The 26,077-nt window shown below is 38.1% G+C and overlaps 2 protein-coding genes across 6 annotated transcripts in view; one reads left to right on the top strand and one right to left on the bottom strand.

Moving 5' to 3' along the window:
- Nucleotides 1-1,548: 1,548 nt before the first annotated feature.
- On the bottom strand, nucleotides 1,549-12,391 carry wash1 (WAS protein family homolog 1). 3 transcript variants are annotated; one of them, XM_051657275.1, is made up of 11 exons: nucleotides 12,309-12,391; nucleotides 11,220-11,360; nucleotides 8,990-9,101; nucleotides 6,273-6,419; nucleotides 6,044-6,180; nucleotides 5,797-5,932; nucleotides 5,406-5,613; nucleotides 4,942-5,121; nucleotides 4,675-4,833; nucleotides 3,578-3,646; nucleotides 1,549-2,171 (listed from the first exon to the last, which is right to left on the bottom strand). In XM_051657275.1, exons 1-11 carry the CDS (start codon nucleotides 12,314-12,316, stop codon nucleotides 2,026-2,028), a joined length of 1,443 nt encoding a protein of 480 aa, XP_051513235.1. In that variant the 5' UTR covers nucleotides 12,317-12,391; the 3' UTR covers nucleotides 1,549-2,025. The 3 variants fall into 3 exon arrangements, with proteins under 3 accessions (XP_051513235.1, XP_051513237.1, XP_051513236.1); XM_051657277.1 differs by having other exon boundaries at nucleotides 12,314-12,348; XM_051657276.1 differs by lacking the exon at nucleotides 12,309-12,391 and adding an exon at nucleotides 11,885-12,262.
- A 1,278-nt stretch (nucleotides 12,392-13,669) lies between these two features.
- Nucleotides 13,670-26,077, top strand: part of LOC127417367 (IQ motif and SEC7 domain-containing protein 3-like) — a 47,503-nt gene continuing 35,095 nt past the window's right edge. For all 3 annotated transcript variants that reach the window (XM_051657353.1, XM_051657355.1, XM_051657354.1), the window contains exons 1-2: nucleotides 13,670-14,536; nucleotides 19,371-19,445. In XM_051657353.1, the coding sequence (XP_051513313.1) occupies nucleotides 14,100-14,536; nucleotides 19,371-19,445 (512 nt within the window). In that variant the 5' untranslated portion in view covers nucleotides 13,670-14,099. The remainder of the gene's footprint in view (nucleotides 14,537-19,370; nucleotides 19,446-26,077) is intronic.

Below are 26,077 nucleotides of genomic sequence, written 5' to 3'. Positions count from 1 at the left end.
TACACAGATATGGTGCGATTTCATCACCCTAAAATCATGTTAACACACATATTGTTTATATCTTGTGGCTATACTTTTGAAACAGTGAGTATTTTAACGTTTACAGATTGGCCCCCATTCACTTCCATTGTAAGTGCCTCACTGGAACCACAATTTTTACTTTTATTTAAAGAAAATAAAGAGGGATGATTTGAAATAAATTTTTGTGGTAATCAACATTTTGCCACAAATGCTGTCCATTGAGCTTAACTTGTATTGAACCTGGAATATTCCTTTAAAGAACTGAAATTAATAAAAAAATTGAATTTGTAGCAACATTCATTACACCACTGGTTGAGGTAAGTATAACCTATAGCACACTGGAAGTAGACTGTAGTCTTGTCTGAGAGTGTAAAAGCAAGGGTATACTTTTTTTATGCGCACCGTTACATCTCACGCACAGTCGAGCGCTCTGGCCTTTCGATACTATACTCTTTATACAGCGAGCCTGTACGGAGGCGTTTGATGCATATGCACTATGACTGTTTAGTGATACTCTTGTCTTTACAGTCAACGCCAAACATGTGCAGATGATCAGAAAAGACTGGATTTTGTTTGCGAAATTTGCCTCATGCATAACATGCTCGAGACGTATGGTCACAAGGAACACCAATGTATACTTTGGCCTTAAAGAGGTCATGACATGCCTTTTTTTATTATTATTATGTTAATGTTCCTTGATGTTCACTTATAAAATCAGTAAAGTTTTTTTGGCATGAAAAACAGTCATATGTTTGTAAAACGTGATCATTTTCCACCCTTATTCTGACCCTCTGTCAGAAACGCTCTGTTTTGGTGCTGCTTCTCCTTTAAGACTTGACGGTAAACGCCCACTTTTCTGATTGGCTCTCTACTCTTGATTGATCTGCTGTCTCACTGCTCACCACTACTGGGCGTGGCTACAGAAGTGATAAGGTAAAGTAGGTGTTGATGTGTTGTTGTGGAGGCAATCAGATGCAAATATCTACCACAGTGTGACATCATAATGTGGAGGAAGTAGAGAATGAGTCGTTTTGGCAGCTTGGTTTCAACAAATGCTCTTTTTACAGCGAGGAGGAAGTTTTGAGTTCTGAAACTTACAGTGTGTTTTAATAGTACAATGACCTCTTATATGTTTAAATATCAAGGAAAATTTGATTCCTCGTGTCATGACCCCTTTAAGGCCACATCCACACTAACAGATTTAAAAAGGCTTAATAAGGCAGCTTTAATGAACGCAACTCCGTTTTTAGTTTCCTAACGGCATCCTTTTCCAAAGTATGCGGTAATGGAGAGCACTTTCAAAAAAGCTCAGGAAAACAGCAGTATAGTGTGGATAATCTGCATAAACGTAGCAAAATCAGTGCATTTTCAGATGAAAAATGCATTAGTGTGGACGTGGTCTAAGCCAAGACCCAAAACTGAGTTTAAGTGGTATTGAGAGGTCTCAAGACCACAAGATTGAGACTCTTAACTCCATGTTTGCAACAACAACAAAGCCAAAAGACTCATTCAGACTGACAGAAACAATGTCCATTGTAGATTAGAGTTTATTTTTGTGTACTAAAGCTGCAAAATGCAAGAAAACTGTTGTAAAGTGTTTAAAAAAAAACATCAAAAAATACATCCAGCTTTTTTTCTTTTTTTTTTTTACACATTGTTATACCCACACATGAAATATTAGTTAGGATTCAACTACATATACCTTGATCAGGATAGATGCCATATTTGAAGTGAATGAAAATTAAATATGGTGACTACCCTGACTAAGATCCATTCTGTCACTAATTTGAGCTTTCAATGTAATCTTATTATCACACACGTCAAAGTCACATTCATTCAGACCTTTAAAATAAAACTGCTTTCCAAACAAACAAAATGTCACATTCGCCACTCCACCGCTGTCCTTGAATAAACGATACTTTCAGACCCTGTCCTACAATTCATAAGAGGACTTCAAACCACAAGTCAAGCTCTGTGAAACACTCTGACCCAGGGTCGCCGTGGTTACGCCTCCCAATCATCTTCATCAGCGGTGGGTTGCAGTGGTGCTGGAAGGGGCGGGATCACGTCTGACATCCTGGCGAATGCTCCGCCGGAGCTGGCAGGTGCTTCTGAAGAGTCTCCGCCCCCTGGACCCTTGCCAGAGATACCTGTCAGACATTCATATGAAAAACTGGGTCAGCTACCATGATAAAAAAACAGCATTGACTCTCAGACTGATGCACTAAAATAAAGGTTTCAGATTAGGGCTGTCACAGTTTAATTTTGACTGGTGATTAATTGTCATACAAATAATTGTGATTAACGATTTAATTGTCTTTTTTTATGTTGGTGCAAGATTAACGGAAACTTAAAATAGTAAAATAATAAAGTATTGCACATCAAATAATAATATAAATATTCTATTATATTTATATTATATTTTAAATATTAAAATAAGTACAGTTTAAAAACTATTTTATATATATATATATATATATATATATATATATATATATATATATATATATATATATACACACACACATATAGTGTAATGTATACGTGTGTGTATATATATATATATATATATATATATATATATATATATATATATATTATATATATATATATGTGTATATGTTGGTGCCAGATGGGTGGTTTGAGTATTTCTGTAACTGCTGATCTCCTGGGATTTTCACACACAAAAGTCTCTAGAATTTACTCCGAATGGTGCCAAAAACAAAACAAACATCCAGTGAGCGGCAGTTCTGTGGACGGAAACACCTTGTTGATGAGAGAGGTCAACAGAGAATGGCCAGACTGCTTCAAACTGTCTATGGTAACTCAGATAACCACTCTGTACAATTGTGGTGAGAAGAATAGTATCTCAGAATGCTACTCTGAGATGCGGGTTGGCGCTGTTTGGCGGCACGAGGGAGACCTACACAATATTAGGCAGGTGGTTTTAAAGCTGTGGCTGATTGGTGTGTGTGTATATATATATACACACACACACACACACACACACACACACACACACACACAATTCCAAGAGGCCTATTACCATATGCCAAATACGTACAGTTAAACTTTTTGGTCCACTTTAGTCATGATAAGTTGTGATATCTATTATTATCTATTCTATAATTTTTTATTCTATTCTAATTTTTCCTGTCCACAATTAAGAGTTTAGTATTCCATTCCAAGGTTTTTGGAACTCAACCTACCTGAATATTATATTATTACAGTAGTACAATTAAAAAAACATTCTAAAAACAATAACTACAAATAATATTATTATGTTTATAAAAACTACTTCAGAATTCTACTTCTGTTATAAAAGTATAGATATATAAAGTATATAAACACACTTATGGGCAACACAGTACTCTTGCTCATATGATATTGCATATATATATATACACTGTATATACAGTATATGTGTGTGTGTGTGTGTGTATATATATATATATAGTGCAAATAATTATATTTACACATTTAATAATAATTACATATAAAATAAAACAAACAGCCATTTATGATTATAATTCCAAGAGCCCTAGTTCAGACTTACCTTTTCTGCGCATGGCCAACTTATTAAACAGGTCAGACATGAGGTCGCCTCCACTGACCGCTGCACCAACTGAAGAAAAATGAGATGATGGTAAGTTAAATATCTTTGAAAAAATGAACAAAAGCTCAATGTGGGTGCCCGACCAAATTGATATCAGAAAAAGAGAGAAAAGTTGGCACACCACGGCTCCAAAATTAGAAAAATGTATTTTAATGTTTTCACCTAAGGTGACGTTTCGAGCCCACGGCACATCATCAGACGTTAAATATCTTTATCAGCAAATACTGCACATTACAGTGCATTTTGGGATGGAACAGACCCTGCCACAAATTTAACTCTCACTTGTGTCCAATGCCCTTGTTATATTCTGCAGTAAATGGCGAATATAACGAGGTACTATCAAGAAAAAGTTTTCAACTAATTGAACTCTTTCAAATCTCAAGCGTGGCATTTGCCCTTGATCAAGTCCAAAATCGATAGTAATTACCTCTCAGCAATGGTAAACTTAAGTTTATCCATTGACATTTTATCAGTGAAGAACTTGAAATATGCGAGTCTTATGTGAGTCCAGGGCTAGTCAATATCAAACAGATTTAAAAAGGCTTAATATGGCAGCTTTAATGAAAGTACATTTCTCTTTTGACCTTTCCAAATACCACAGCGCTCTTCATTATATCTGTAAAACTGAAACAACATTTCTCAAGATGACAATGAATTGCTTTCGTTATAAAAATGTATATGGTTGGTCTAGATTTTTACATATTCTGAAGATAATGCCAGTGCACGTGCATAAGTCACCTTAAATATGCAGGGTGTTGCTATGCGGTTGCAGGAGTGTTCTGGGTAGTTGCATGTTGGTTATTTAGTCTAAGTCAAAAGAGTCCACCTCTAAGTCTCTATGATATTCTGGTCTCTAGATTTGGCTCAGATGTCTCCTTCAATGTAAGTCTATGGGGTTTTTTTCACCCGTTTTATCATCCCCATTTTGTCAGATCGCTTAGACATGAAACATACTTCTCAATATGCTGCATGATTTGAGGTATGATTTGACACGTTTTCAATAAGTTGCATATATGATACACCCTGTAACGTCTCACCTTGCTCTTGTTCTTTCTGTTTCTTCTTTTCCATCTTGCGCTCTTTCACGTTCCGAAGTTTCGCTTTGCCGATGCCGCCGGCATTCCGAATTGACTCCAGCAGGCTGGCTCGCCCGTCCGAGGGTTGTATCACTTCAGTTGGGGCGCCTTTCACAACACCTAGCATGCGCCAACAAAGAGTAACATGGTTAGCACATAGAACGAAAGATTTGTCTTATCAATTAAAAGATTTGCAAGGTGATACATCTGAAAAAAGAAATCTTGTACCTGTGAGTGGGGCTTGACTTGCATTATCAGTTCTGTCTGGTGCAATAGGAGGCGGCGGAGGTGGAGGGGGTAGGGCTGGAGATGCTCCAAGGGGCGGGGCTGATACATGAGTGGGCTCTGGTGGGGGAGGGGGAGGAGGAGGAGGAGGAGGAGGAGGAGCCTCGAGTGTAAAGCGAGAGTCTTGAAAATAAAAGCAAAGAAATAAGAATTTTGATATAAAATAGTTCAGATTTAAGTTCAGCTGATTGTAGGAAAAAAATAATAGGATGGTGCTTATATTCTTTCTTTGGAATAACATGTTCTGATGAGGTCAATTTTGATTTCATGTTGACTTTAAAATACAAATCCTTTCCACTAATAAGATTAAACATTACTAAATTAAAATATTATTGGCAGTGATTTTTCGCTAGCTCAACTCATTCAGTTTGGGATCTGCTCCAAATGAATGTTGTTAATATTCTCACCGGATCCACTGGATTCATCATGCTCTGTGCTAAACGAGGGAAGTTCGGGAATGCTGGCACTGGAAGGAACGGATGGCCCGAACCCTGGGCCGAGGTCAGCACTGTACATGAGGTCATCGGCGATGCCAGGTAGGTCAGGCAGGTAAGATGGCACATCGATCTCTGGCACTTGCCCCAGGTCTGGCACATAGAAATAATTCTCTGCAGTCTGAGAAAGAATGTTTGAAAGAAACAACTCAACGTCTGACAGGCTTGCATATGGTTTTCACCTTATAATTAATCTGTTCTGTCTTCTGTGACAAACAGATTTGGCTCAGCTATGCTTAGATTCAGAGAAAACAGAGTGAGACTATTGTATAGTCCACATTTGGCCGAACAATTTAAATCTCACCTGTCTTTCAAGCTGCTCTCTCTTGGTGATTGACAACGGTGCATCAAATGGTTTGTTTTCCTTTTCCGTCTCTAATGTGGTGTGCGTTTTAGTCACAGCTCCCGCCAATGGGTCAAGAAACACATATTTCTTATATCTGCACTCGAGGCAACACATACACACACATAGCGGTGATTATATGAGTGCTGATAAGGTTATACTGCTTATGCAACATTGAGCAAATATGTGTAGGTGTGAGTGTACTCACAGGTTCTCTGTTGTGTTGAACAGCAATAAGGAGCTGACTGAGTTGACGTTTCTCGGCAGACTTCCCAAACCCTCTTCGGTCTCATCCTCGGAGCACTTCTTAGTGTTCACGCACACTGGCAAATACATCAACTTCTCCTATAAAACATGTATACACACTTGAAAATGAGAGGAGAGAGGAAATAGGACAGACTGGAGGAGGTTATAAACAGATGGCTGAACCTCTTCACCTGTAGGGCCTTGTCATCCAGTGGGCGGAGTTTGCTCTGAACTTTAAAGCGTGGCCTCTTTTGGGAGGCAGGATCAACTGCACCCATAAAGATGGAAGAATAATCCTGCAGTTTTTCTGGAGCGGGGTATTTGGCACTGGAGAATACCTACAGAAACACATATTACAACAAACTTATAACCATTTTGTACTATGCAATAATAACTCATTAGTAATTTACCTGACATTGTGACTTACAGTGCGGGATGGGAATCATAAGGAATTTATAGGTCCTGCTTCTGAGTCCACATAACAATTTTGGTTATTTAATGATTCCATTAACGATTATCATAGTACTTTTGAGTTATTACTTTAGGTAACATTTTAACATTTTAGTTTAAATCCAAGTGCCACTCATTGCAACTAAAATCTCTTCCAAATGTGTATCTTTAGGTGAGTGAGTCGTTAGAATGTTTCAAGCCAATAAATTCATTGGTTTCAACCTACAACCTTCATAAAACTCATCCATAGAAGTGTTTGAACCTACAACCTTCATAAAACAGCCCTTGTGGGGTTTGAACCTACAACCTTCATGGATCAACAAAAGTGGGGTTTGAACCTACAACCTTTATGGGTCATCCATAGAAGTGTTTGAACCTAAAACCTTCATGGATCAGCCTTAGTGAGATTTGAACCTACAACCTTCGTGGATCAGCCTTAGCGGGGTTTGAACCTACAACCTTTATGGATCAGCCCTAGTGTAGGTTGTTGGTTCAAGCAACACTAGATCTAATCCACAAAGTTAGTAGGTTCAAACCCCACTAAGAATGCTCCAAGAAGGTTGTACAGCCCCAATTCCAAAAAAGTTGGAACAGTACGAAAAATGCTAATAAAAAAAAAAGTAGTGATTTGTAAATTATATTCACCCTTTGCTAAATTTAAAACACTACAACTACACATTATATTATGTTTTATTTTGTGAATTGTTTTTATTTTTATTTTTTATGTACAGTCATTTTAAATTAGATGATTGAAACACGCTCCAAAAAAGTTGAGACAGGGGCAATTTAAGACTAATAATAATTTGACGAGTTGAAATAACAAGGCGATGTGAAACAGGAGATGTTAAACAGGTGAGGCAATTGTGTCATAGTATATAAGGAGCCTCCAAAAAAAGAGCATGGATCATTCGAGACTTGTCAATTTGCCAGCAAATAATCCAGCACTTTGAGAACAATGTTCCCCAGAGACAAATTGGAAGGATTTTGGGCATTTCACCCTCTACAGTGCACAATATAGTTAAAAGATTCAAGGAATCTGGTCAAATCTCGGTGCGTACAGGGCAAGACGAAAACCACTTCTGAATGTGCGTGATCTCCGATCCCTCAGACGTCACTGTCTTAAAAAAACATAATTAATCTGTAATGGATATCATGAACATGGGCTTGGGATAAGTTTAGTAAACATTTGTTAGTCAACACCACTTGCCGCTGCATCCACAGATGCAAGTTAAGACTTTACTATGTAAAGGAGAAGCCATATATCAACACTGTCCAGAAGCGCTGCCGACTTCTCTGGGCTCGGTCCCATCTTAGATGGAAAGTAGAACAGTGGAACCATGTTCTTTGGTCCGATGAGTACACATTTCAAATAGTTTTTGAAAAACACAGCCACACTGTTCTCCAGGCCAAAGAGGAAAAGGACCATCCAAGCTGTTATCAGCGTCAGGTCCAAAAGCCAGTGTCTGTATGGGCCAGGGGTGTGTCAGTGCCCATGGCATGGGTGACACACATCTGTGAGGGCAACATTAATCCAGACAGATATGTTCAAATTTTGGAGCAGCATATACTGCCATCCAGTACCGTCTTTTCTAGGGATGTCCCGGAATTTTCAGCAGGACAACTTCAAACCACATACTGGCCGAATAAGCAGAGAGTGCAGGTGCTAGATTAGCCTGCGTGCAGTCCTGACCATCTCCAATTAAGAATGTGTGGTGCATTATGAAGTGCACAATACGGCAACGAAGTCCCCATACAATTGTGCTGCTAAAGACCTGCACAATGGATGAATGGGGGAAAATTCCACTTTTTCAACTTAAACTTGTGTCTTCAGTGCCCAAATGCTTAATAAGTGTTATTAGAAGAAATGGTGATGTTTCACATTGCTAAACACTCGACTGTCCCAACTTTTTTGGAGCATGTTGCAATCATCTGATTTGAAATGACTGTACATTAAAAACAACAATGAAATTCACATGATAAACATCACATAATGTTTAGTTGTAGTGCTTTCAATATAGCAAAGGGTGAGTATAATTTACAAATCACTCCTTTTTGTTTTTATTAGCATTTTTCATACTGTCCCAAAATTTTCGGAATTGGGGTTGTAGGTTGAAACACAACTAGGGATGATCTACAAAGGGGTTTGTCCCAACAACCTTCGTGGATCAGCCCTAATGGTGTTTGAACCTACAACCTTCAAGAATTAGCCCCAGTGGGGTTTGAACTTACAAACTTTATGGATCAGCCCCAATGGAGTTTGAACCTATAACCTTTCAGTAGCTGCCTAGATCTTTAACCATCAGGGTATGCAACCCAACAGCACATTTTCACTTACTTCTCCAGACAGTTACTAAGTTACCATGCCCCAGAATAATTTTCTCTTCTACACTGTCTAAACTCCCACTGTGTGACTGACTGACTGTCAGAGTGTCTGTGTGTGTGATTAGGGCTGCATCACCTTTGTGGCTTTCTTGCTTCCTTTGATCTTCTGGACTCTGGCCTGAGCTAGTTTGATCCGGTCTGTGACGGACTGAAGGTGTGCACGGTTTTTCTCCACACTCTGAGACACCCTGTCAAAGCAGAATCATATCCAAAAAGTTGTATGAGTATTCAGGTGAACACATCAGTATTTCATCAAAATGTCATGTGGAAGTTAGTCGTGACAACTGGACTAGCTTCTTGCTGGTTGAAAACTAGTGATAGACTATCATATGGGTCAGGCCAAGAAATTGACCGATAAGTGGTTTTAGTGAGATTATTTGAATTGGCCGATAACTGTGCCCGACTGCCCAACAGGCAGAAATGTTTATTCAGCCTTTCTAAAATCTACCGACAACCTAATCAATGCATAATGCATATTCTGTTTTTAAGAGTGAATTTTATGTAAACATTGTGCAAAATTTTCATTTAGTGTAGCAATTTTGTGAACATTTCATTTGCGATCATTACTGTAAATCACACCAGTGAAAGTTGTATATATTTTTAATAATTTGTATAAAAATTTTAATACATAGTTAATATAGAAAAAAATATTTTTATAAAAAAAATGACTTATTTGTCAAATGTGAAACAATAACTATTAAATGTTTTCCTACAAGCTAACCACTTAAAATGATTTAATTAAAATAAATGGTATAAAGAGTAAGTAGCAGTAAATATGTAGTTGTAAATAATAATAATAATAAAAAAAAAAAGGTATAGGTAGTGATGTATAAATAATTAAGTGTTTAATAAAAAAAAAAAAATATATATATATATATATATATATATATATATATATATATATATATATATATATATATATATATATATATAAAACATAAAAAAAATAAAAAGAATAACATATATATATATATATATATATATATATATATATATATAATAATAAAAAAATGTAGGTGTTTAAAAAGTTAAATAAATATTAAAATTTTAAGTATAAAAATGTAAAAAATATATATATATATATATATATATATATATATATAAAAATGAAAGTGGTATGTGTGTAAATTAAATTTACTCAATGTCAGTATTTAAATAAACCAACCATTTTAGAGCTGTGTTTTGTATATATAAAAAAAATGTATACCATATATACAGTTTATCAGTATTTTATTGGCCACCATGCTCTAGATATCTGTCATCAAAAAACCCATATCAGACATAAAATCCTGTTATAACCTGGATGAAAGAAAACTTCCACAGCAACCTTCTCCAAACAACAGCCTGGGTGATAGACAAGCACATGGTGTATTGCTGCAAGCTACACAGACTAACCAGTAATTCACTTTGACCTTAGTGGCACCATGATAAAGCCATTTTTCCTGGCTGGATAATGCCTTTTTACTACATCCATTATAACTCATCTTGTTTACTGGATATTTGTATCTTTAGTTTGTACATTTTACATTGCTTCAAACATCACAAAAGGAAAAAGAAAAAACAAACCCTTGACTGTAAAGGCAACTAAAGTATGCCAACTATGTCAGACCCTGAAGACATAAACAAAACGCAATGGAAATAAGTGCGTAAATGTGCATGTGTACAGTCATATCCTCATTACCGAGTCAACGTGTTCTTCTATTGCCTATGGCACATGCTGTCTAAAAAGTCTCTCCGTTAGAAAAGGAAAAAATGACAGAAGAGTGACTAAAAGAGAGAGGGGTAACAGTGAGACTGCAGCTTAATGGAGCTGACCTAGAAAAAGCACTGCCTCACCACACAAACACCAATACGTTCCCTGGACCCCTACTTGCTATGTTGTCATGGTAACGCTGTGGATGGTTTTCCAGCCTGTTCAGCTAGAATTAGCATAATTGAGCACTCACTCTTTCACACAATGACAACTTATGCAAAACACGCACCTCTCATTGTATTTCTCTCCCTTTGTATTTGCACATTGTCTACACGTACAATCTCCCATAACAGCAGGGCTCAACAATAAGGATGAACTGAGGCCAGTGTTAGAGAGCTTCAATGAAACTTGAAATGAAAATCTAAATATGTAATTTTTTGATACATGTTAAAACACAAAAATTAATAGGCAATTCTGACAGTAGTTATCATTTATGCACTCGTGTAGCACTGATCTTGAAGTGGTTCCAGATCCTCGACACTGGTCTTTAACACCTCTGATCTGCAGAACAACACTCATGTACTATAATGAACATGCTTAAGTGTGTGTTTACCTGCTAAAGATGTCTGTTGATATAGTCTCCAGGTACTGTAAAGCATCAGTGATCTGATGCACAGCCTCTTCTCTCCTTAAGTCAGGCTGGATCAGTGGTACAGAATACACCTGTCCTTCCAGGTAACGTTTCTGCGTCATCCTAAACGTACACAGATGCACACACCAATGAATCTTTCAAACTGTACAAATGTGTTCAATTCACCAAGCCTTAACTATTCAAAAAATCAAATAATTAGTGATCATGTTGTACATTTGATAGATGACAGATAGAACTGATTGAACGTTTAACTGATCATTTAAACTCAGTATAAATTGTCCTAAGGCTGCAATAGACACTTTGGCACTCAGAAAAGCATTTATAATTTTTTTTTTTTTTTTTTGGTACCTTTATGAGGTCATATTTTCAGTGAATAATACTTATATCACATAGCACAAAATATCGTACGCAATAAACATTGCGCTAGAAATAACTGGCTAGTCCTTCATATTAGAGACATTTTTTGCCACAGCATTTTAAATAACTGGGGCATTTTTTGTCCAAACCCTGGTTAATTTCTGACCCTGTTTTATAGATAAAACAAACAGAAGCACTGAATATAATGGAAACATACAGTAACAACACAAACACAAATACATGAATACATGTATACATCAATACAAAACCTTTTCTCATTTCACCTCCTTTCTTCACAGCAAAAGTACTTATTGATGGAAAAAGTATGTTGATCTTGATTCTCATCTAGTAGAGGAGATAATAACCTAACCAACCTAACTGATCCAACCCAAACAGAAACCAAATTACAGTCACATGATGGATGGCAGACAGGCTTGGATAACATTTAATAAACAATGTGTTTATTAAATGTTGCCGCAAAGCAAACCCTTAATTAAGAAATTAAAATAATAATATTTCCGATATGTGAACACATCAGGTGATTTCCATGAAGATTCTCATTAAATATGCACAACGCGATCATCCCGCTATCTCTATTAAAACAGACACAACAGGCTCGGGCCTGAAAGAGATGTCTGCAGCTCAAAATATCGCTATAAAAATTAAATGCACGTAGAAAGGAAATACGTTTACCTGACCATTTAAATGTCAAAAGCTCAGCCGCTTCGAGGCGCCCAGTGTTACAGGATCAACACTTCCGCATTGTCCAATCACGTGACACGTGACGTCACTGCGCAACTCCAAAAGACACGTTTATATTTCAATTAAATGATTTCTTAAATGTATTAATGATTCTAGAAGACCTTCTGACCTTGTTTTACTTTTAAATTGAGCATCCCTGTGATGTCTATTTACATTATAGCATTATTAATAAACAGTGTTGGGTGTTATGTATTACTAAGTAATTAATTACTGTAATTAATTTAATTTTTCATTGAAAAAAAAAGTAAAGTAAGGGATTACTCTTAATTTTCCAGTAATTTAATTACAGTTACTTCTGATGTAATTGTGTAAAATACTGTACAGACTATAGAACAATTCTATATAAAACAATAGTGAATTTAAAATAGAAATTTAACGTCTAATGTTAAAATGTATGTTTTCTAATTTAATGCCGCCCCTTTAAATTCTTTAGCCAGTTCATGAATAATTTATTTGATTTTATACGATTTATTTAAAAGAATTAAATGAACAGTTTCATGTCTATCCTTGGTTGATCAGGGTTTTAGAAAGTAATTAGTAATAAGTAATGCAATTACTTTTCAGACAGAGTAATTAGTACAGTTATCTAATTACACTGTAGAAGATGTAATTAGTAGTTAGTAATTCATTACTTTTTTAAAAGTAACTTACCCAACACTGTTAATAAATAACATTATTGTTCAAATTAAAACAATTTTATGCATTTTTTTCTTTTCTAACAAATATGTTGTAAATTGATGTTATCACGCGGTACGTTCACATGTGTATTTTTTCCTCTGTTTTTTTGTGTATGTCATAAAACAGTAATACAGCTATAAGTAAATATGAACAGCTCTTAATAGTCAGTTATCTTTTTGTTAAATGTATTATATACGTTACAGTAATTACGTATATGAAGCAGATGAATAATTTTACAGCTTACAGAAATTGAAAAGATGTTTTGATTAGCTCTGTTTGTTGTCTGTGCGTGTCTGTATAAAAGCTATTCCTTTATAATATACATAGGCTATATATATATATATATATATAATTCTTGTTATGTACAGTATGAGTAGGCCTATTGTAGGCTACTGTATGAGAAATTTGTCATAACAATAAAGCACTCAGAATGAGGAAAAAAATAATTCGGTAACTAAGCAACAGACACGTTCATAAGGAAACTTGTAATGACAAAGTCACAAGATGCGATGTATTTTAAGTACACTTTTTATTTATTTATTCATTTATTTATTTAAAGAACGACAACAAACATGTAGGACATTGAGGTCCATACATGTATAGGCCATAAATGAAAAGGTGAAACGTATAAATAAAGCACTTTGGATACCTGTTCTTCAGTTGTAGGAATTTATCACCAACTCTACATTGAAGAGACTCCTACAACATAAACTATGGTTTGTGATTGCGCCTCATTGCTTGCCCAGTGACGTCATTTATGCGTGTGGCCACGCCCACGCACCCTTCAACCCTCTGTTTTGACATCTTCGCCTCAGCTTCAGCAGCAGCAGCATCCCGAGCATCCCTTCATGCGCGCTCTGGGCACTGAGGAGGTGGAGGTGGAGGCGGGGGTCTCTCGCTCTTTCTGTCTCTCTCTCTCTCGCTCTCTATTGGTTCAGCTATTTCAATATTAACCCGTGCAGCCGGTCAGGGGTACTGTCACCCAAACATCCCGCTCAGATCGCATCATTTCTCGCTGTTTTGAAGGGGAGCATCACCACCGGGATGTCGAGTCTGCTGGAGAACCCTCTACAGGCGGTGCTCTATCTGAAGGAGCTCACCGCCATCGTGCAGAACCAGCAGAGTCTCATCCAGACCCAGCGATACCGGATCGACATTCTCGAGCGCCGGCTGGAAAATCTAGCGGTTGAGAATCGGCAGCTGCGGGACTCGAGCGCTCATCAGCACCGGCACCCTTCCCGTAATCATCCGCCTCCTCCCCCTAGGACCAGCCCGACCAGCAGAGACGGGACGCCCTCCATTCAATCCCAGAGCCAGCAGCACCATTCCCCGCAGGATATGCAGCTTGTGCCCGCTGGACCCAGAAATGCCAGTCCGGACTCTCTCGATGGAGATGGTGCTCAGGACCCCTGCTGTCGGTCCCTGGTCCCACAGCCACCTGCCACCCTATGTCGAGCAGTGGGACTCTCACGTTCATCCGAGTGAGTTATAATCACACATAAATATTAGAAGAGCACAAATCAGTCGCAGTCTGACAGTAGTGCAATGGTGAGGCAGATTACATGCGCCATCAGGATTACATAACAGAGACATTGCACTGTAGTATGTATGCCACAGTGAATATGCAAGTAATTCTGTTTTCATAAAATGCTGCAACACACTTGCATTTAAAGAGTCATTTGAGGGGTTCAGTGTCCACAGTTTATAATCTTTCAGAAACTATTTGTGTACTGTAAATGTATTTATGTGTCTTGTCTTGAGATGAACACACACTTTCTTATATGACAGAAAAAATGTCACATTGTAGGTCAGCATTAGTTTAGTTCATGGGATGTGTCGTACAATGTGACATTATTTATCTAAACTACTTTCATCAGCATTTTTTCTAAGTCTTGTATTAATGACTTGCATGCAGTTTTTATGGCATCCCATTACTTGATTTGTACTACATGAAAACTAGCTGGGTTGTGTACATTACCAAGGCAATAGGATTTATTATTATTATTATTATTATTATTATTATCACAATGCAGGGTTTTTTTTAATCACCAAAGGGTTCACTTCATAAAATTTCAAATGAATAAATACATAAATAAATACATGCATATACAAATACTTTTATTATTTTAATCAACAGTTAGTCCACTGCAGCAAAAAATGTAGCTTTGACTTTTGACGTTTAATACTTATATGTACATTAGGGTTGCGCGGTATACTGGTACTAACGAAATATCGCGATACCAAAAAATTAATAATGGTGCGATATCATCTTGTTGTTCATTTCGGTACCATATTAAAGTATGCTGCCATTAGCAAAATGTAATGTAATGTGATAGTTTTGAGATGAAATCAAAGACCATTTAAACATAATAGTAAAAAAGCCTCTATATGTCCAAGTGTGATCATTAAACAGCAGAAGGATGTCATTTAATGAAATAATACAGTCACATGCGCGCCACAGAACGAATGAGAGGCTCCTCTCTGCCCTGTCATCTCCTTCACACACTCACAAGCACGCACACGAACACACACAGAAATGCAACACACACTACTAATGCTTGATTTTCATGCAGTGTGTCCAATAGTGTCCATCTGCAGAGCCACAGATCAGTGTGTTGAGTGTATAATCGGCTGTGAACTCTCAAATGACCGTTTTCACCATTGCAGTTCGGAGAGATTTCAGCTTGCAAGTCGTGGGAAGTTTGATATAAATAACCCTTCACAAACAGGAAGAACTTCAAAGTCTTTCAAAATAAAAGTCCCGCTGAAATAAGAGCTCTGTTCAGCTGATTGTGTGAAATTGATGACAATACGAGAGAAAAATATTACATTAAAAACAAGTTCATGTCCACGGTATTCGTCAGTGTTGGGTTAATTACTCAAAATGTAATCCACTAAAAATGACTAATTATTTCCTCTAAAATTGTAATTGTAAGTTACTTTCTAAAACATCTTTTCCGCTCACCAAATTCAAAATAATGTATACATTTTCTCCTTCATTGCCGCACACCCTTCAGATGTCACAGAAACGCAAACAGAGGTACATGTGAACATATTCATATTTTAAACGTATGACAAATAAATAATATTATTTTAGAAATATGTGTAACCCAAGCAATGTATCTAAAAGTAACTGTAATCTGATTACAAGAATTTAAATTGTAGTGTTGCACAACTTTTTCTTTTTTGATCGAAAGTAATCCGATTACAGTAACTAACTACTTTGTGATCAGATTACATCCAACACTGTTCATCAACAACCCCAAGTCACTCTTTCCAGGGTAAAAGGTCTTAAAAGAGGCTTTTAATGCTCCTGATTATTAAAGCATGTATCGTAGAGACTGCATTTGATAAAAGCACATAGAATGCAATAAAAACACATTATTGCAAATGCTGGTGTGTACGCACACACACACATACACATAGACTTGAGTGTACAATGCAGCTTTAAGTGACATTCCCATAGTGCATGTGGAGTTTATCCACCAGCTGGAAATCTAAACCACACTAAGAGAGAGCAAGAGAGCGAGAGACTGTGCGTGTGTGTGTTTCTGCAAAGGGGACAAATGTATCTTCCATTACGACTGCTCATCTGGTTCAGTGCATCTTGCACTGCATTTGTAGAGTACACCCTATTTGTGCGTGTGTGCATGCACGTGTTTGCCCACAAGCAAAACTGGAATGATACATTCTCCTCTGATTTGTTTAATGCTAACTTTATCTTTTCTTTGGGGGTAGAAAACACTTAGCCTAAGAGTCTCAGTGTGTGTGAGTGTGTTGTGTGTGTTTGCACGGGGGTTTGCAGGAACAAATTTAGCTAGTTGTTGTGTTGGAAGTGTGAGACTTGATGGCGAGTGAGTTTTAGGGCACAATTATGCTCATGTATGCAGCTCATTATAGTTAATCTCATATCGTTATCATTTACGTGTCAGGTTATGACAGGTATATTTTTAGACTTCTGCATCTCTAATAGAGACTGAAAGACAGAATATTCTTTTAATTATTACACATTTACTGGGAGATAAGTCACAAGAAGCAGGTTGCACAATATTAGATATTCAGTTCTGATTTCTGCTGTTTTTGACCACATCAGAGCAGAAAACAACACAAAAACATTGGTAACTTCTGAATGAGGCGTGTGCACTCGCTGGTCACACATCTAGACTTGCTGCCGTACTGAGATGAATCGTGGATAAAATATGTAAAGTCCACGAAAGTCAAATTTGTCAGTATTTGTGGTGACTTCAGACCTGTATACACTTTTCCTGGAACTTGGCATGGATCAAAAGCAATTTTTGATGTTTTTCTTGATATCGTTTCACGGGTGTTTTTCCATTCACCGCCATTGTTCCATTCACCGCCTCCCGCTGATGGTCATAAATATGGCGGCTGCGAAGAAACAGTGACGTCATTGAAACAGGTGAAACTTTTTCGAGTAACAAATTAAGGTAATGTTTATTTAAAATAACCACATCAGAAAGGGGAGCACTATTTCCTGTTAGTTTCAAATCAAATTTGGCATTTCATAAAATCTCTAGTGTTTTATGAACAAATTAATCTCCATTGTGAATGGATCAGCTAACATGAGTCCCTCTTAAAGGGATAGTTCACCCAAAAATGAAAATTCTCTCACCCTCATGCCATCCCAGATGTGTATGACTTTCTTACTCCTGCAGAACACAAATGAAGATTTTAGAAAAATATCTCAGCTCTGTAGGTCCATACAATGCAAGTGAATAGTGACCAGACTTTTGTAGCTCCAAAAATCGCATAAAGGAAACACAGAAGTAATCCATACGACTCCAGTGGTTAAATCCATGTCTTCTGAAGTGATATGATAGGTGTGGGTGAGAAACAGATAAATATTTAAGTCCTTTTTTTTAACTCTAAATCTCCACTTTCACTTTCAGATGTACAAAAGTTTGGTCACCATTCACTTATATTGTATGGACCTACAGAGCTGAAATATTCTTCTAAAAATCTTAATTAAAATCTGGGATGGCATGAGAGCGTGTAAATGATGAATTTTTGGGTGAACTGTTCCTTTAACAGAGTTTTATGGGAGCCTTTAGCCCTTGCAACAAAGGGGACTTTTTTACCCCAAATACTATCATTTCACGGATTGAACAGATCTTGAAAAACTTTTGATTTTTTTTTTAACCCAATTTGGAATGCCCAATTCCCACTACTTAGTAGGTCCTCATGGTGGCGTGGTTACTCACCTCAATCCGGGTGGCGGAGGACAAGTCTCGGTTGCCTCCGCTACAGAGACCGTCAATCCACGCATCTTATCACGTGACTCGTTGTGCATGACACCGCAGAGACTCACAGCATGTGGAGGCTCATGCTACTCTCCACAATCCACACACAACTTACCACGCACCCCACTGAGAGCAAAGACCCCTAATCATGACCACGAGGAGATTACCCCATGTGACTCTACCCTCCCTAGCAACCGGGCCAATTTGGTTGCTTAGGAGACCTGGCTGGAGTCACTCAGCACACCCTGGATTCGAACTCACGACTCGAGGGGTGGTAGTCAGTGCCAATACTCGCTGAGCTACCCAGGCCCCTGAAAAACTTTTGATTTAATCACCTTGTACAAAACTGAAAATGACAAATAAGTAATTTGTCTAAAAATAAATGTGATATTTTCAGGGATTCTTATAATCTACATACATTTACAACATTTTAAAAGTATTAAATGTTACATCAAATTTCCTCAAAACGTGATGATCTCATGGATCAGGAGAATTTTGCAGTGCATAATGACAAAGAGGTGTTTAGGAAAGTGCTGTGGTAGTTTTTGTTGATACTGTATTTAGTGTTTTGGGAGAAATTAAAATGTAAAAGTGCCTTTTACCCTGAGGGGCTTTTACAAAATTCGAAAGTTCTGGCAAACTTGCCGCAAATTTGCAGCTCATTATTTTTACATGCAAATGAGCTTTGCTGCAAACTCTTCATTGTTGCCAAAGGTTTACTGCATGTTCACCACTACCGGTGAAGAGCTGCAAACTTCTAGCAAACATTTGCAGCCAATTGCAAGCTCATTTGCATGTGAAAAGTAATGAGTGGGAAATTTGCTCTAGATTTTTTGTAAGGGCCATTTATTACAGGGTCAGTACCCCTGAGCAAGGTTAAGTGTCTTGTTCAAGGTAACAAAAGTTCATGGATCAACCCTTGTTTGAACTTTAAACCTTCTCATTTCAAGCTCAAAATTTTAGTGCTCAGGTGCCCAAGAACAACAAACGATGTCACATACAATTATTAGCAGTTATTTGCAGTAATATGGATTTTAACCTTTGACCTCTACAGGAGTCAGACGGTCCTGCATCAGTTCTGCTGTCCAGCACCAGAAGCCCCTGAAGGAGACTCCATAACATGCTCCAGGTGAGAATGAGACCTGTTATACACCAATCAGAAGAGAGTTAGTGAAAAGTTCAATCAGATAATTTGCATGAATTTCAAAATTTCGTAGTATTTTGTTTGTCCCCCTTTCGCTTCAGGGCGCTCACACAATAGGGAAAACCTTGACGGAGTGTTTGAGTGGGAAAGGTCCATTTAGAAGACGTACACTTGAGGGAGGAGGTGGTTTAGTTTATAACAAGCGGTAATTGCAGACTGAGATGTCTATCTAAAATATAACTTTTCGACAATGTACCAGTAAACAGTGAAACACTTGTCTAGGCTCTCTCTCTCTCTACAATTACTACCTTATTAGCCTGGCAGAAAAAAATAATATAGGACAAGTAATGAATAAATCGCATGAATATATTTGTCTGCCGTGTTCTGACGTATGCCTACGTCAGAGAGCGTCACTATCGCAAACCCTTTCGTTTTCCCTCTCCGTCCTTCCGACACATCATCCCCATTGAAATCAATGCATTCACAGTGTTCTCTGACGCAGTGTAAACTCTAATGTGTAAGTGCCCTTAATGACAGCATGCACTCGAGCTGGCATGAACAAAACCTGATGATCCACCATGTTATTCAGCATGATTTGAAAATGCTCCAAAGAGAATCTTGTGTCAGGAAATCTGACCTTTTGTGCAAAGTGAACTTGGTTAATTTAACAAAACAAGCTTTTTTTGATTAGTGATCTAGAAATAATGCAAGTATTACTTCCCCATGGTACATCATAACATTTGTTTGTGTTAAACTTTTTTTTTTTTTTTTAATAATATTACATGGGGTCTCAGACTAAGGGTGTGTTCACACTTGGCAGGTTTGGTTTGATTAAAATGAACTCTGGTGCGATTGCTCTGTTAGTGCGGTTCATTTGAACAAGTGTGAACGCTGCCATCCGAACCTTGGTGCGCACCAAACAAGTGGACCGAGACCGCCTGAATAGTGGGTCTCGGTCCACTTCCAAACGAACTCTGGTGCAGTTGGACCAAAGATGTCTAAACGGACCAAAAACAGGAAGTAATTTGCCTAATACTGACCTCAAGCATACCTGGTTCTTCTCATCATAGGAGCTATGTTGCCCATTACAGTTCGGTACAGGCGTCGGAACCGCCGTCAGCCATCCTTGCAGCATATCTTCATTTGTGTGTGCAACGGAGGAATTCCTGGCACTGTTTTGACTCCTTTACACATTTTATTAGCCCTTCGTTTGTTCTCAGCTGGTAAAAATACCACCATATATACATACTGTATATAAATCCAACGAGCGCATATAGCCCAGCAGCCAGCATTGTTTTGGATGATCGGCAAGTTCTGTCGCAAAATAAACGTCATAAAAGCTGTCCAATCTGGTTGTGACTTTTTCCTGATGTCTTTGGTTTTGTATCTTTAGTTTCGGTGTTAAAAATGCCAGTGTGAACACTAAGCGAACCAGGACTAAATGTATCATTTTCTTATTTGGTCCGGACCAAGAGGACCAAGAGAACCGAACTACAAGTGTGAACACACCCTTAGTTACAGTAAGACCTCACTGTATTAAAATAACTTCTTAAAGGAGTATTCCAGGTTCAATACAAGTTAAGATCAGTCGGCAGAATTTGTGGCATAATGCTAATTACCACAAAAAATATGTTTGACTTGTCCCTCCTTTTCTTTAAAACCAAAAGCAAATATCTGGGTTCCAGTGAGGCAATGGAAGTGAATGGGACCAATTTTGTTTTAGCTTATAATTTTATCAAAGCACTTATATTAATTCTTCTGTAAAAACTCATGTATTATTTGAGCTGTAAGGTTATTTAAATTGTCATTTTTACAGGCGTTTTAGGGTTTGTTAACATTACATCATCATGGCAATGAAGTTGTAAAATTGGCTATAACTTTACACAGAAAAAGTAAGTTATTTTATCACACTAAAATCATGTTAACACACATATTGTTTGTGTATTGTGGGTGTACTTTTGAAACGTTTGCGGATTGGCACCCATTGACTTCCATTGTAGAGTTTTGCTTTTTTTAAAGAAAAGGAGGAACGAGTCTAAATACATTTTTGTTGTAATCAACATTGTGCTACAAATGCTGTCGATTGATCTTAACTTGTATTGAACCCAGAATATTCCTTTATGTCAGACTTCGGGTTGGGTGAATCGTACTGTAGTAAAGTAGTTTATCCCCTCTGCCTGCATCGGTTCAGTATTCCATTGTTGAGTGCTAGCGGTTTTCTGTGTATGGCCCTTGTGCTCTTTGCCTCAGGCTTTCTGGGTGATGGGATTTATGCTAGCAGAGTGCAAGTGTGTGTGTGTGTGTGTGTGTGTGTGTGTGTGTGCTTGAGAGAGAGTTCATGCTTCAGGTGTAGTTCAACCTTGATCCGTACTCTGTCTGATAGACTGGAAAACTTTCGGCATGGATAAGCACCGTCAATCAGGTGGAGAGGTGTGTGTGTGTGTGTGTGTGTGTGTGTGTGGGCATTGGCAATTCTGCATTGTTTATAGAGCTCTGGTCAACTTTTAAAAGTCTATTTAGTGCTGCCATAACAACCAAGCCTTAAAAGCTATTCTTAATAAAAAGAGCAGCCCTCTGGCTGACTGCGAACATAATCCATCCTAAACAAAGTAAACGCTATAAATTTGTGTCCAAATGTCAAGGAATCACCAGCTTTTCTTTTAGCAGACTGTGAGGCAGAAAGTGCTCTTTTGTTTTCAACCTATACAGAAGACTCTAAATCAAATTTGCCAGTCTGAGTGATAAACAGAGAAGTTGTGGGTGGTTGTCTGCCAGGTCATTGCTGTGTGGTTGGTAGTGTTCTGAGGGTTTTTAGCATGTTGCTGTGAGGTTCAGTGTGGTTGCTAAGGCACTGCTCTGCGGTTGCTAGGATGTTCTAGGTGATGACTAGAGTCAAAGCAGACCCTAAGCGCACTATTTTTGTGACCGCGCTAAGCGCAGTGCTACGCGCTACGACCATATGCTTCGTCTTATCTCGTTTTCATGAGAGAGCTAATTCTAAGCGCAATTTTCGTGCCAGCGCAAAGCGCAAGTGGGTGTAGGTGGGAAGGTTTGCGCTATCTATGGGTGTATTGCATGTTAATGAAGTAGGGCAAAGTGCAATTTGCTAATTTCCTGAGAAATAGTTCATTGCACTAAGGCCTTTCAAAACCATGTCTGTTTTAAGGGCAAAGTCTAAATTCAGTTCCTACATTTGCAGTTTGGAGTTCCACCAGCAGGTAGTAATAAAGTTCATGTCTAAACTCTGAAAATAAATTGGAACAACAAATAATGTCCCTGACAATCACTGTTGTAGAATAATTGCCAGGGAGTGCAAACTATTGTAAGGGAATGCAGAATTTATCAGAAAATAAAATCCCTACCTATCCTCTAAGGGTCTCCATATTCATATCTCCTTAACAAGCTGCATGATGTGAGGTATCGTTCTTGTCCGTAGCACAAATGGTGCCGAACAAGTTACGAACCTACAATACTAAGGCTTTGAGGTTTGTTCAAATCACTAACCCTGAGCAATAGTAATATTAGCTAGACAAGTACAACTTATTATTTAGCTTTTCTGCATAGGTTTCTGCCTGATTTTGAGGTATCATCATCCAAAAATATGAAAAAGCACATTAAATTTAGTCATCAAACTACCTGCTACCTATATCACTCTCTATGTGTCACTAATCATATTCTCTCAATTAGGGGTGTGACGCCTGATGCTATAGAGTTCAGAACTTACATTTACACTCAGTCTTAGTCCAGTGTGGAACCCCAACAGATCAAATGTGTAGCGACCTAATGATCTGCCACTTAGTTAAAGTTCTGCAGCATTTATACTTTTTCCTCAGAAGTGAGCAGTACTTATAGCATTAAAAATGAAAAACTCTGCTTTCTCCTCCTCACGTATGGGTGCCTGCAGAGCTTGAGTGCTCTTTACTCCAGGGTGGCTGCTAATGTGCTGACAGTGGATGCAGTCAGCAGTGTGCTTGGGTGTGTTGTAAACCCGTGTCTACACTGAGAGAGAAGTAGAAGAAATGGAAATGGGGTTGAGCTATGTTGTTAAGCAGAAGAAACATACTCTGCAACATCTCTCATGATTTAAACATCCGCCCTCCACTCAGAAACATGTTTTCATGAGATCAGCACTAGAAAAAAATAGCTTTATCATGTATGGGGTTATGTTAGTATGTGTGTGTCTTTGAGATGTGAGTTCATCCTCTGAAGTAAAAAAACTGAAGTGATGTCTGGCTAGCACTGGCTGTAGTTTGTCGTCATCTCTCAGCGACATGTAGCAGTGGAGTCCGACACCAAGCAGGAACGGAGCTTGATCTGGCAGGCTCTGATAACCTCGGGATATGAATCCTGAGACATGGATATTCAGCGTAGTGACTCACCTCAATCAGGGTGGCGGAGGACGATTCTCGGTTGCCTCTGCGTCTGAGACAGTCAATCCACGCATCTTATCACGTGGCTTGTTGAGTGCGTTACCGCGGAGACCTAGCATGTGTGGAGGCTCACGCTATTCTCCACGGCATCCACGCACAACTCACCACGCGCCCCATTGAGAGCGAGAGCCACATTATAGCAACCACGAGGAGATTAACCCAGCATGACTCTACCCACCCAAGCAACCGGGCCAATTGGTTGCTTAGAAAGCCTGACTGGAGTCACTCAACACGCCCTGGATTTGAACTTGCGACTCCAGGTGTGGTAGTCAGTGTGTTTACATGCTGAGACACCCAGGCCCCCTAGAGTGGTGATGGTGTAGTGGGCTAAAGCACATAACTGGTAAGCAGACGGTTGCTTGTTTGATCCCCACAGCCACCACCATTGTGTCCTTGAGCAAGGCACTTAACTCCAGGTTGCTCCAGGCGAATTGTCCCTGTAATAAGTGCACTGTAAGTTGCTTTGGATAAAAGTGTCTGCCAAATGCATAAATGTAGAGAAGACTGTATTTATATTTTCTGTTATTTCATCAAGTTCTTCTAGACTTTTTGGCTTACTGAGTATATGAGATAAATCTGGAAGATTATTAGTGAAGCTATGTTTAGTGGTCGAATGAACAGTTCTACCTGAACGATAGCGTGGTGTGGATTGAGTGACATTAGCTAATCGCAACAAACAAGAGATGAGGTAATGATCTGAGATGTCATCGCTCTGTGGTAGAATTTCTATATTATCAACATTAAATCCATATGACAGAATTAAATCTAGCGTATGATTATGGTGATGAGTTGGTCCTGTCACATTTTGTCTGACTCCAAGAGAGTTGAGAATATCAATAAATGCTAATCCCATTGTGTCATTTTCATTATCTATGTGAATGTTGAAGTCACCAACAATTAAAGCTCTATCTACAGTAACTACTAGATCAGATAGAAAATTTGCAAATTCACCAAGGAAATCAGAATACAACCCGGGTGATCTACATACTGTAGCATGGGCAAAAGACGACAGATATTTTTTATTTATATCTGATGGTGTCACATTAAGCATTATTAGTTGAAAAGACTTAAACTTATATCCTGTCCTCTGAGTAACACCAAAAACTTCACTGTAAATTGCAGCAACACCTCCTCTTCGACCCTTCAGACGAGGCTCATGTTTTAACAATAACCTGAGGGAGTAAATTAATTTAAACTAATATATTCATCCGGTTTAAGCCGGAACCAAAGTGTGTGTGTTTCTTGCTGTTCTACCCGCATCCGAAACAGTATCTACCGGCTTCTCTTTCTCAATGACCTCCACTAGTGTTCGGATGCATGCCTCTAGCTCATTAAACTTCTCTATCAGCCTGACTAATTCCTTACATTTACCCTCACTGCTGATGGAAGAAGCTATAGTAAACATGTGGCATGTAATGCAGGAAGCAATAACATAAACAGATGCCATGACTTACCACAATTGTTTTTTGTTGTTGTTGTTGTTATGGTTGTTCATGAGCGGCAAGGGTTTGAGATCGATGTGGTTCCTAATCAGCAGATGTCAGAGATTGATGCAATAATCTGTGTAAAACACAGTGGAGAAAACGAACGCACGCAGTTGAGACGTGAGATGTAGATGAGCGGAAAAAAGCAGAAAAAAGAAAAAGAAAAAAAACGAGAGAAACGGGTGCATGCGGTATAATACACACAGTAGAAAAGCGGAAAAACCTGAAGCACATAGTAAAATGGCAAATGATAAAATGATGAATGTATAAGAAAAAGAAATGCTAAGCAGGCTAGCAAACTACAAACTCTCGTGAAGGGTGCCATCAGCAACAGCCAGTAGTATAGTATAATAGTATTTAATTTATTATTATTTAAAAATATTTATTATCTTTTATTATTAATTATTAGAAGCAGTTTTTGCCATCACATTTGATGAATAATTTAAAGAATAAAATATTAATAGTATTTTATTTATTTTTGCAGTAGCAAGTTTTACCATCTCATTTGATGAATAGTTGCCGACATCATTTAAAAGGTGATTCAGAAGAAGTTTGAAACCTTCAGTTGATTGCCTCATTTTCCAAGAAGACGGCATTGAATTTAAGAGCCATGTAACACCGCATGCAGTAATTCAGTGGAGTTAATTAGCCATGGGTGTGCACTTGATTCTGATCAATAAAGATTAAAAGACAGCAAAGCTGG

The sequence above is a fragment of the Myxocyprinus asiaticus genome, chromosome 26 (assembly GCF_019703515.2).
Source record: "Myxocyprinus asiaticus isolate MX2 ecotype Aquarium Trade chromosome 26, UBuf_Myxa_2, whole genome shotgun sequence".
Classification (NCBI taxonomy): domain Eukaryota; kingdom Metazoa; phylum Chordata; class Actinopteri; order Cypriniformes; family Catostomidae; genus Myxocyprinus; species Myxocyprinus asiaticus.
The sequence above is the reverse complement of the archived record's forward strand: the minus strand, read 5'-3'. Positions and strand labels throughout refer to the sequence as shown.

Bases quoted from the DNA above. Each gene is read 5' to 3' on its own strand.
- wash1 (XM_051657275.1), bottom strand. The intron at 6,420-8,989 runs GTGATGCAGCCC...GTGTTTCTGTAG, and splicing joins GAAGCAAGAAAGCCACAAAG to GTATTCTCCAGTGCCAAATA. The intron at 5,122-5,405 runs GTGAGAATATTA...TTTATTTTCAAG, and splicing joins TGATGAATCCAGTGGATCCG to ACTCTCGCTTTACACTCGAG.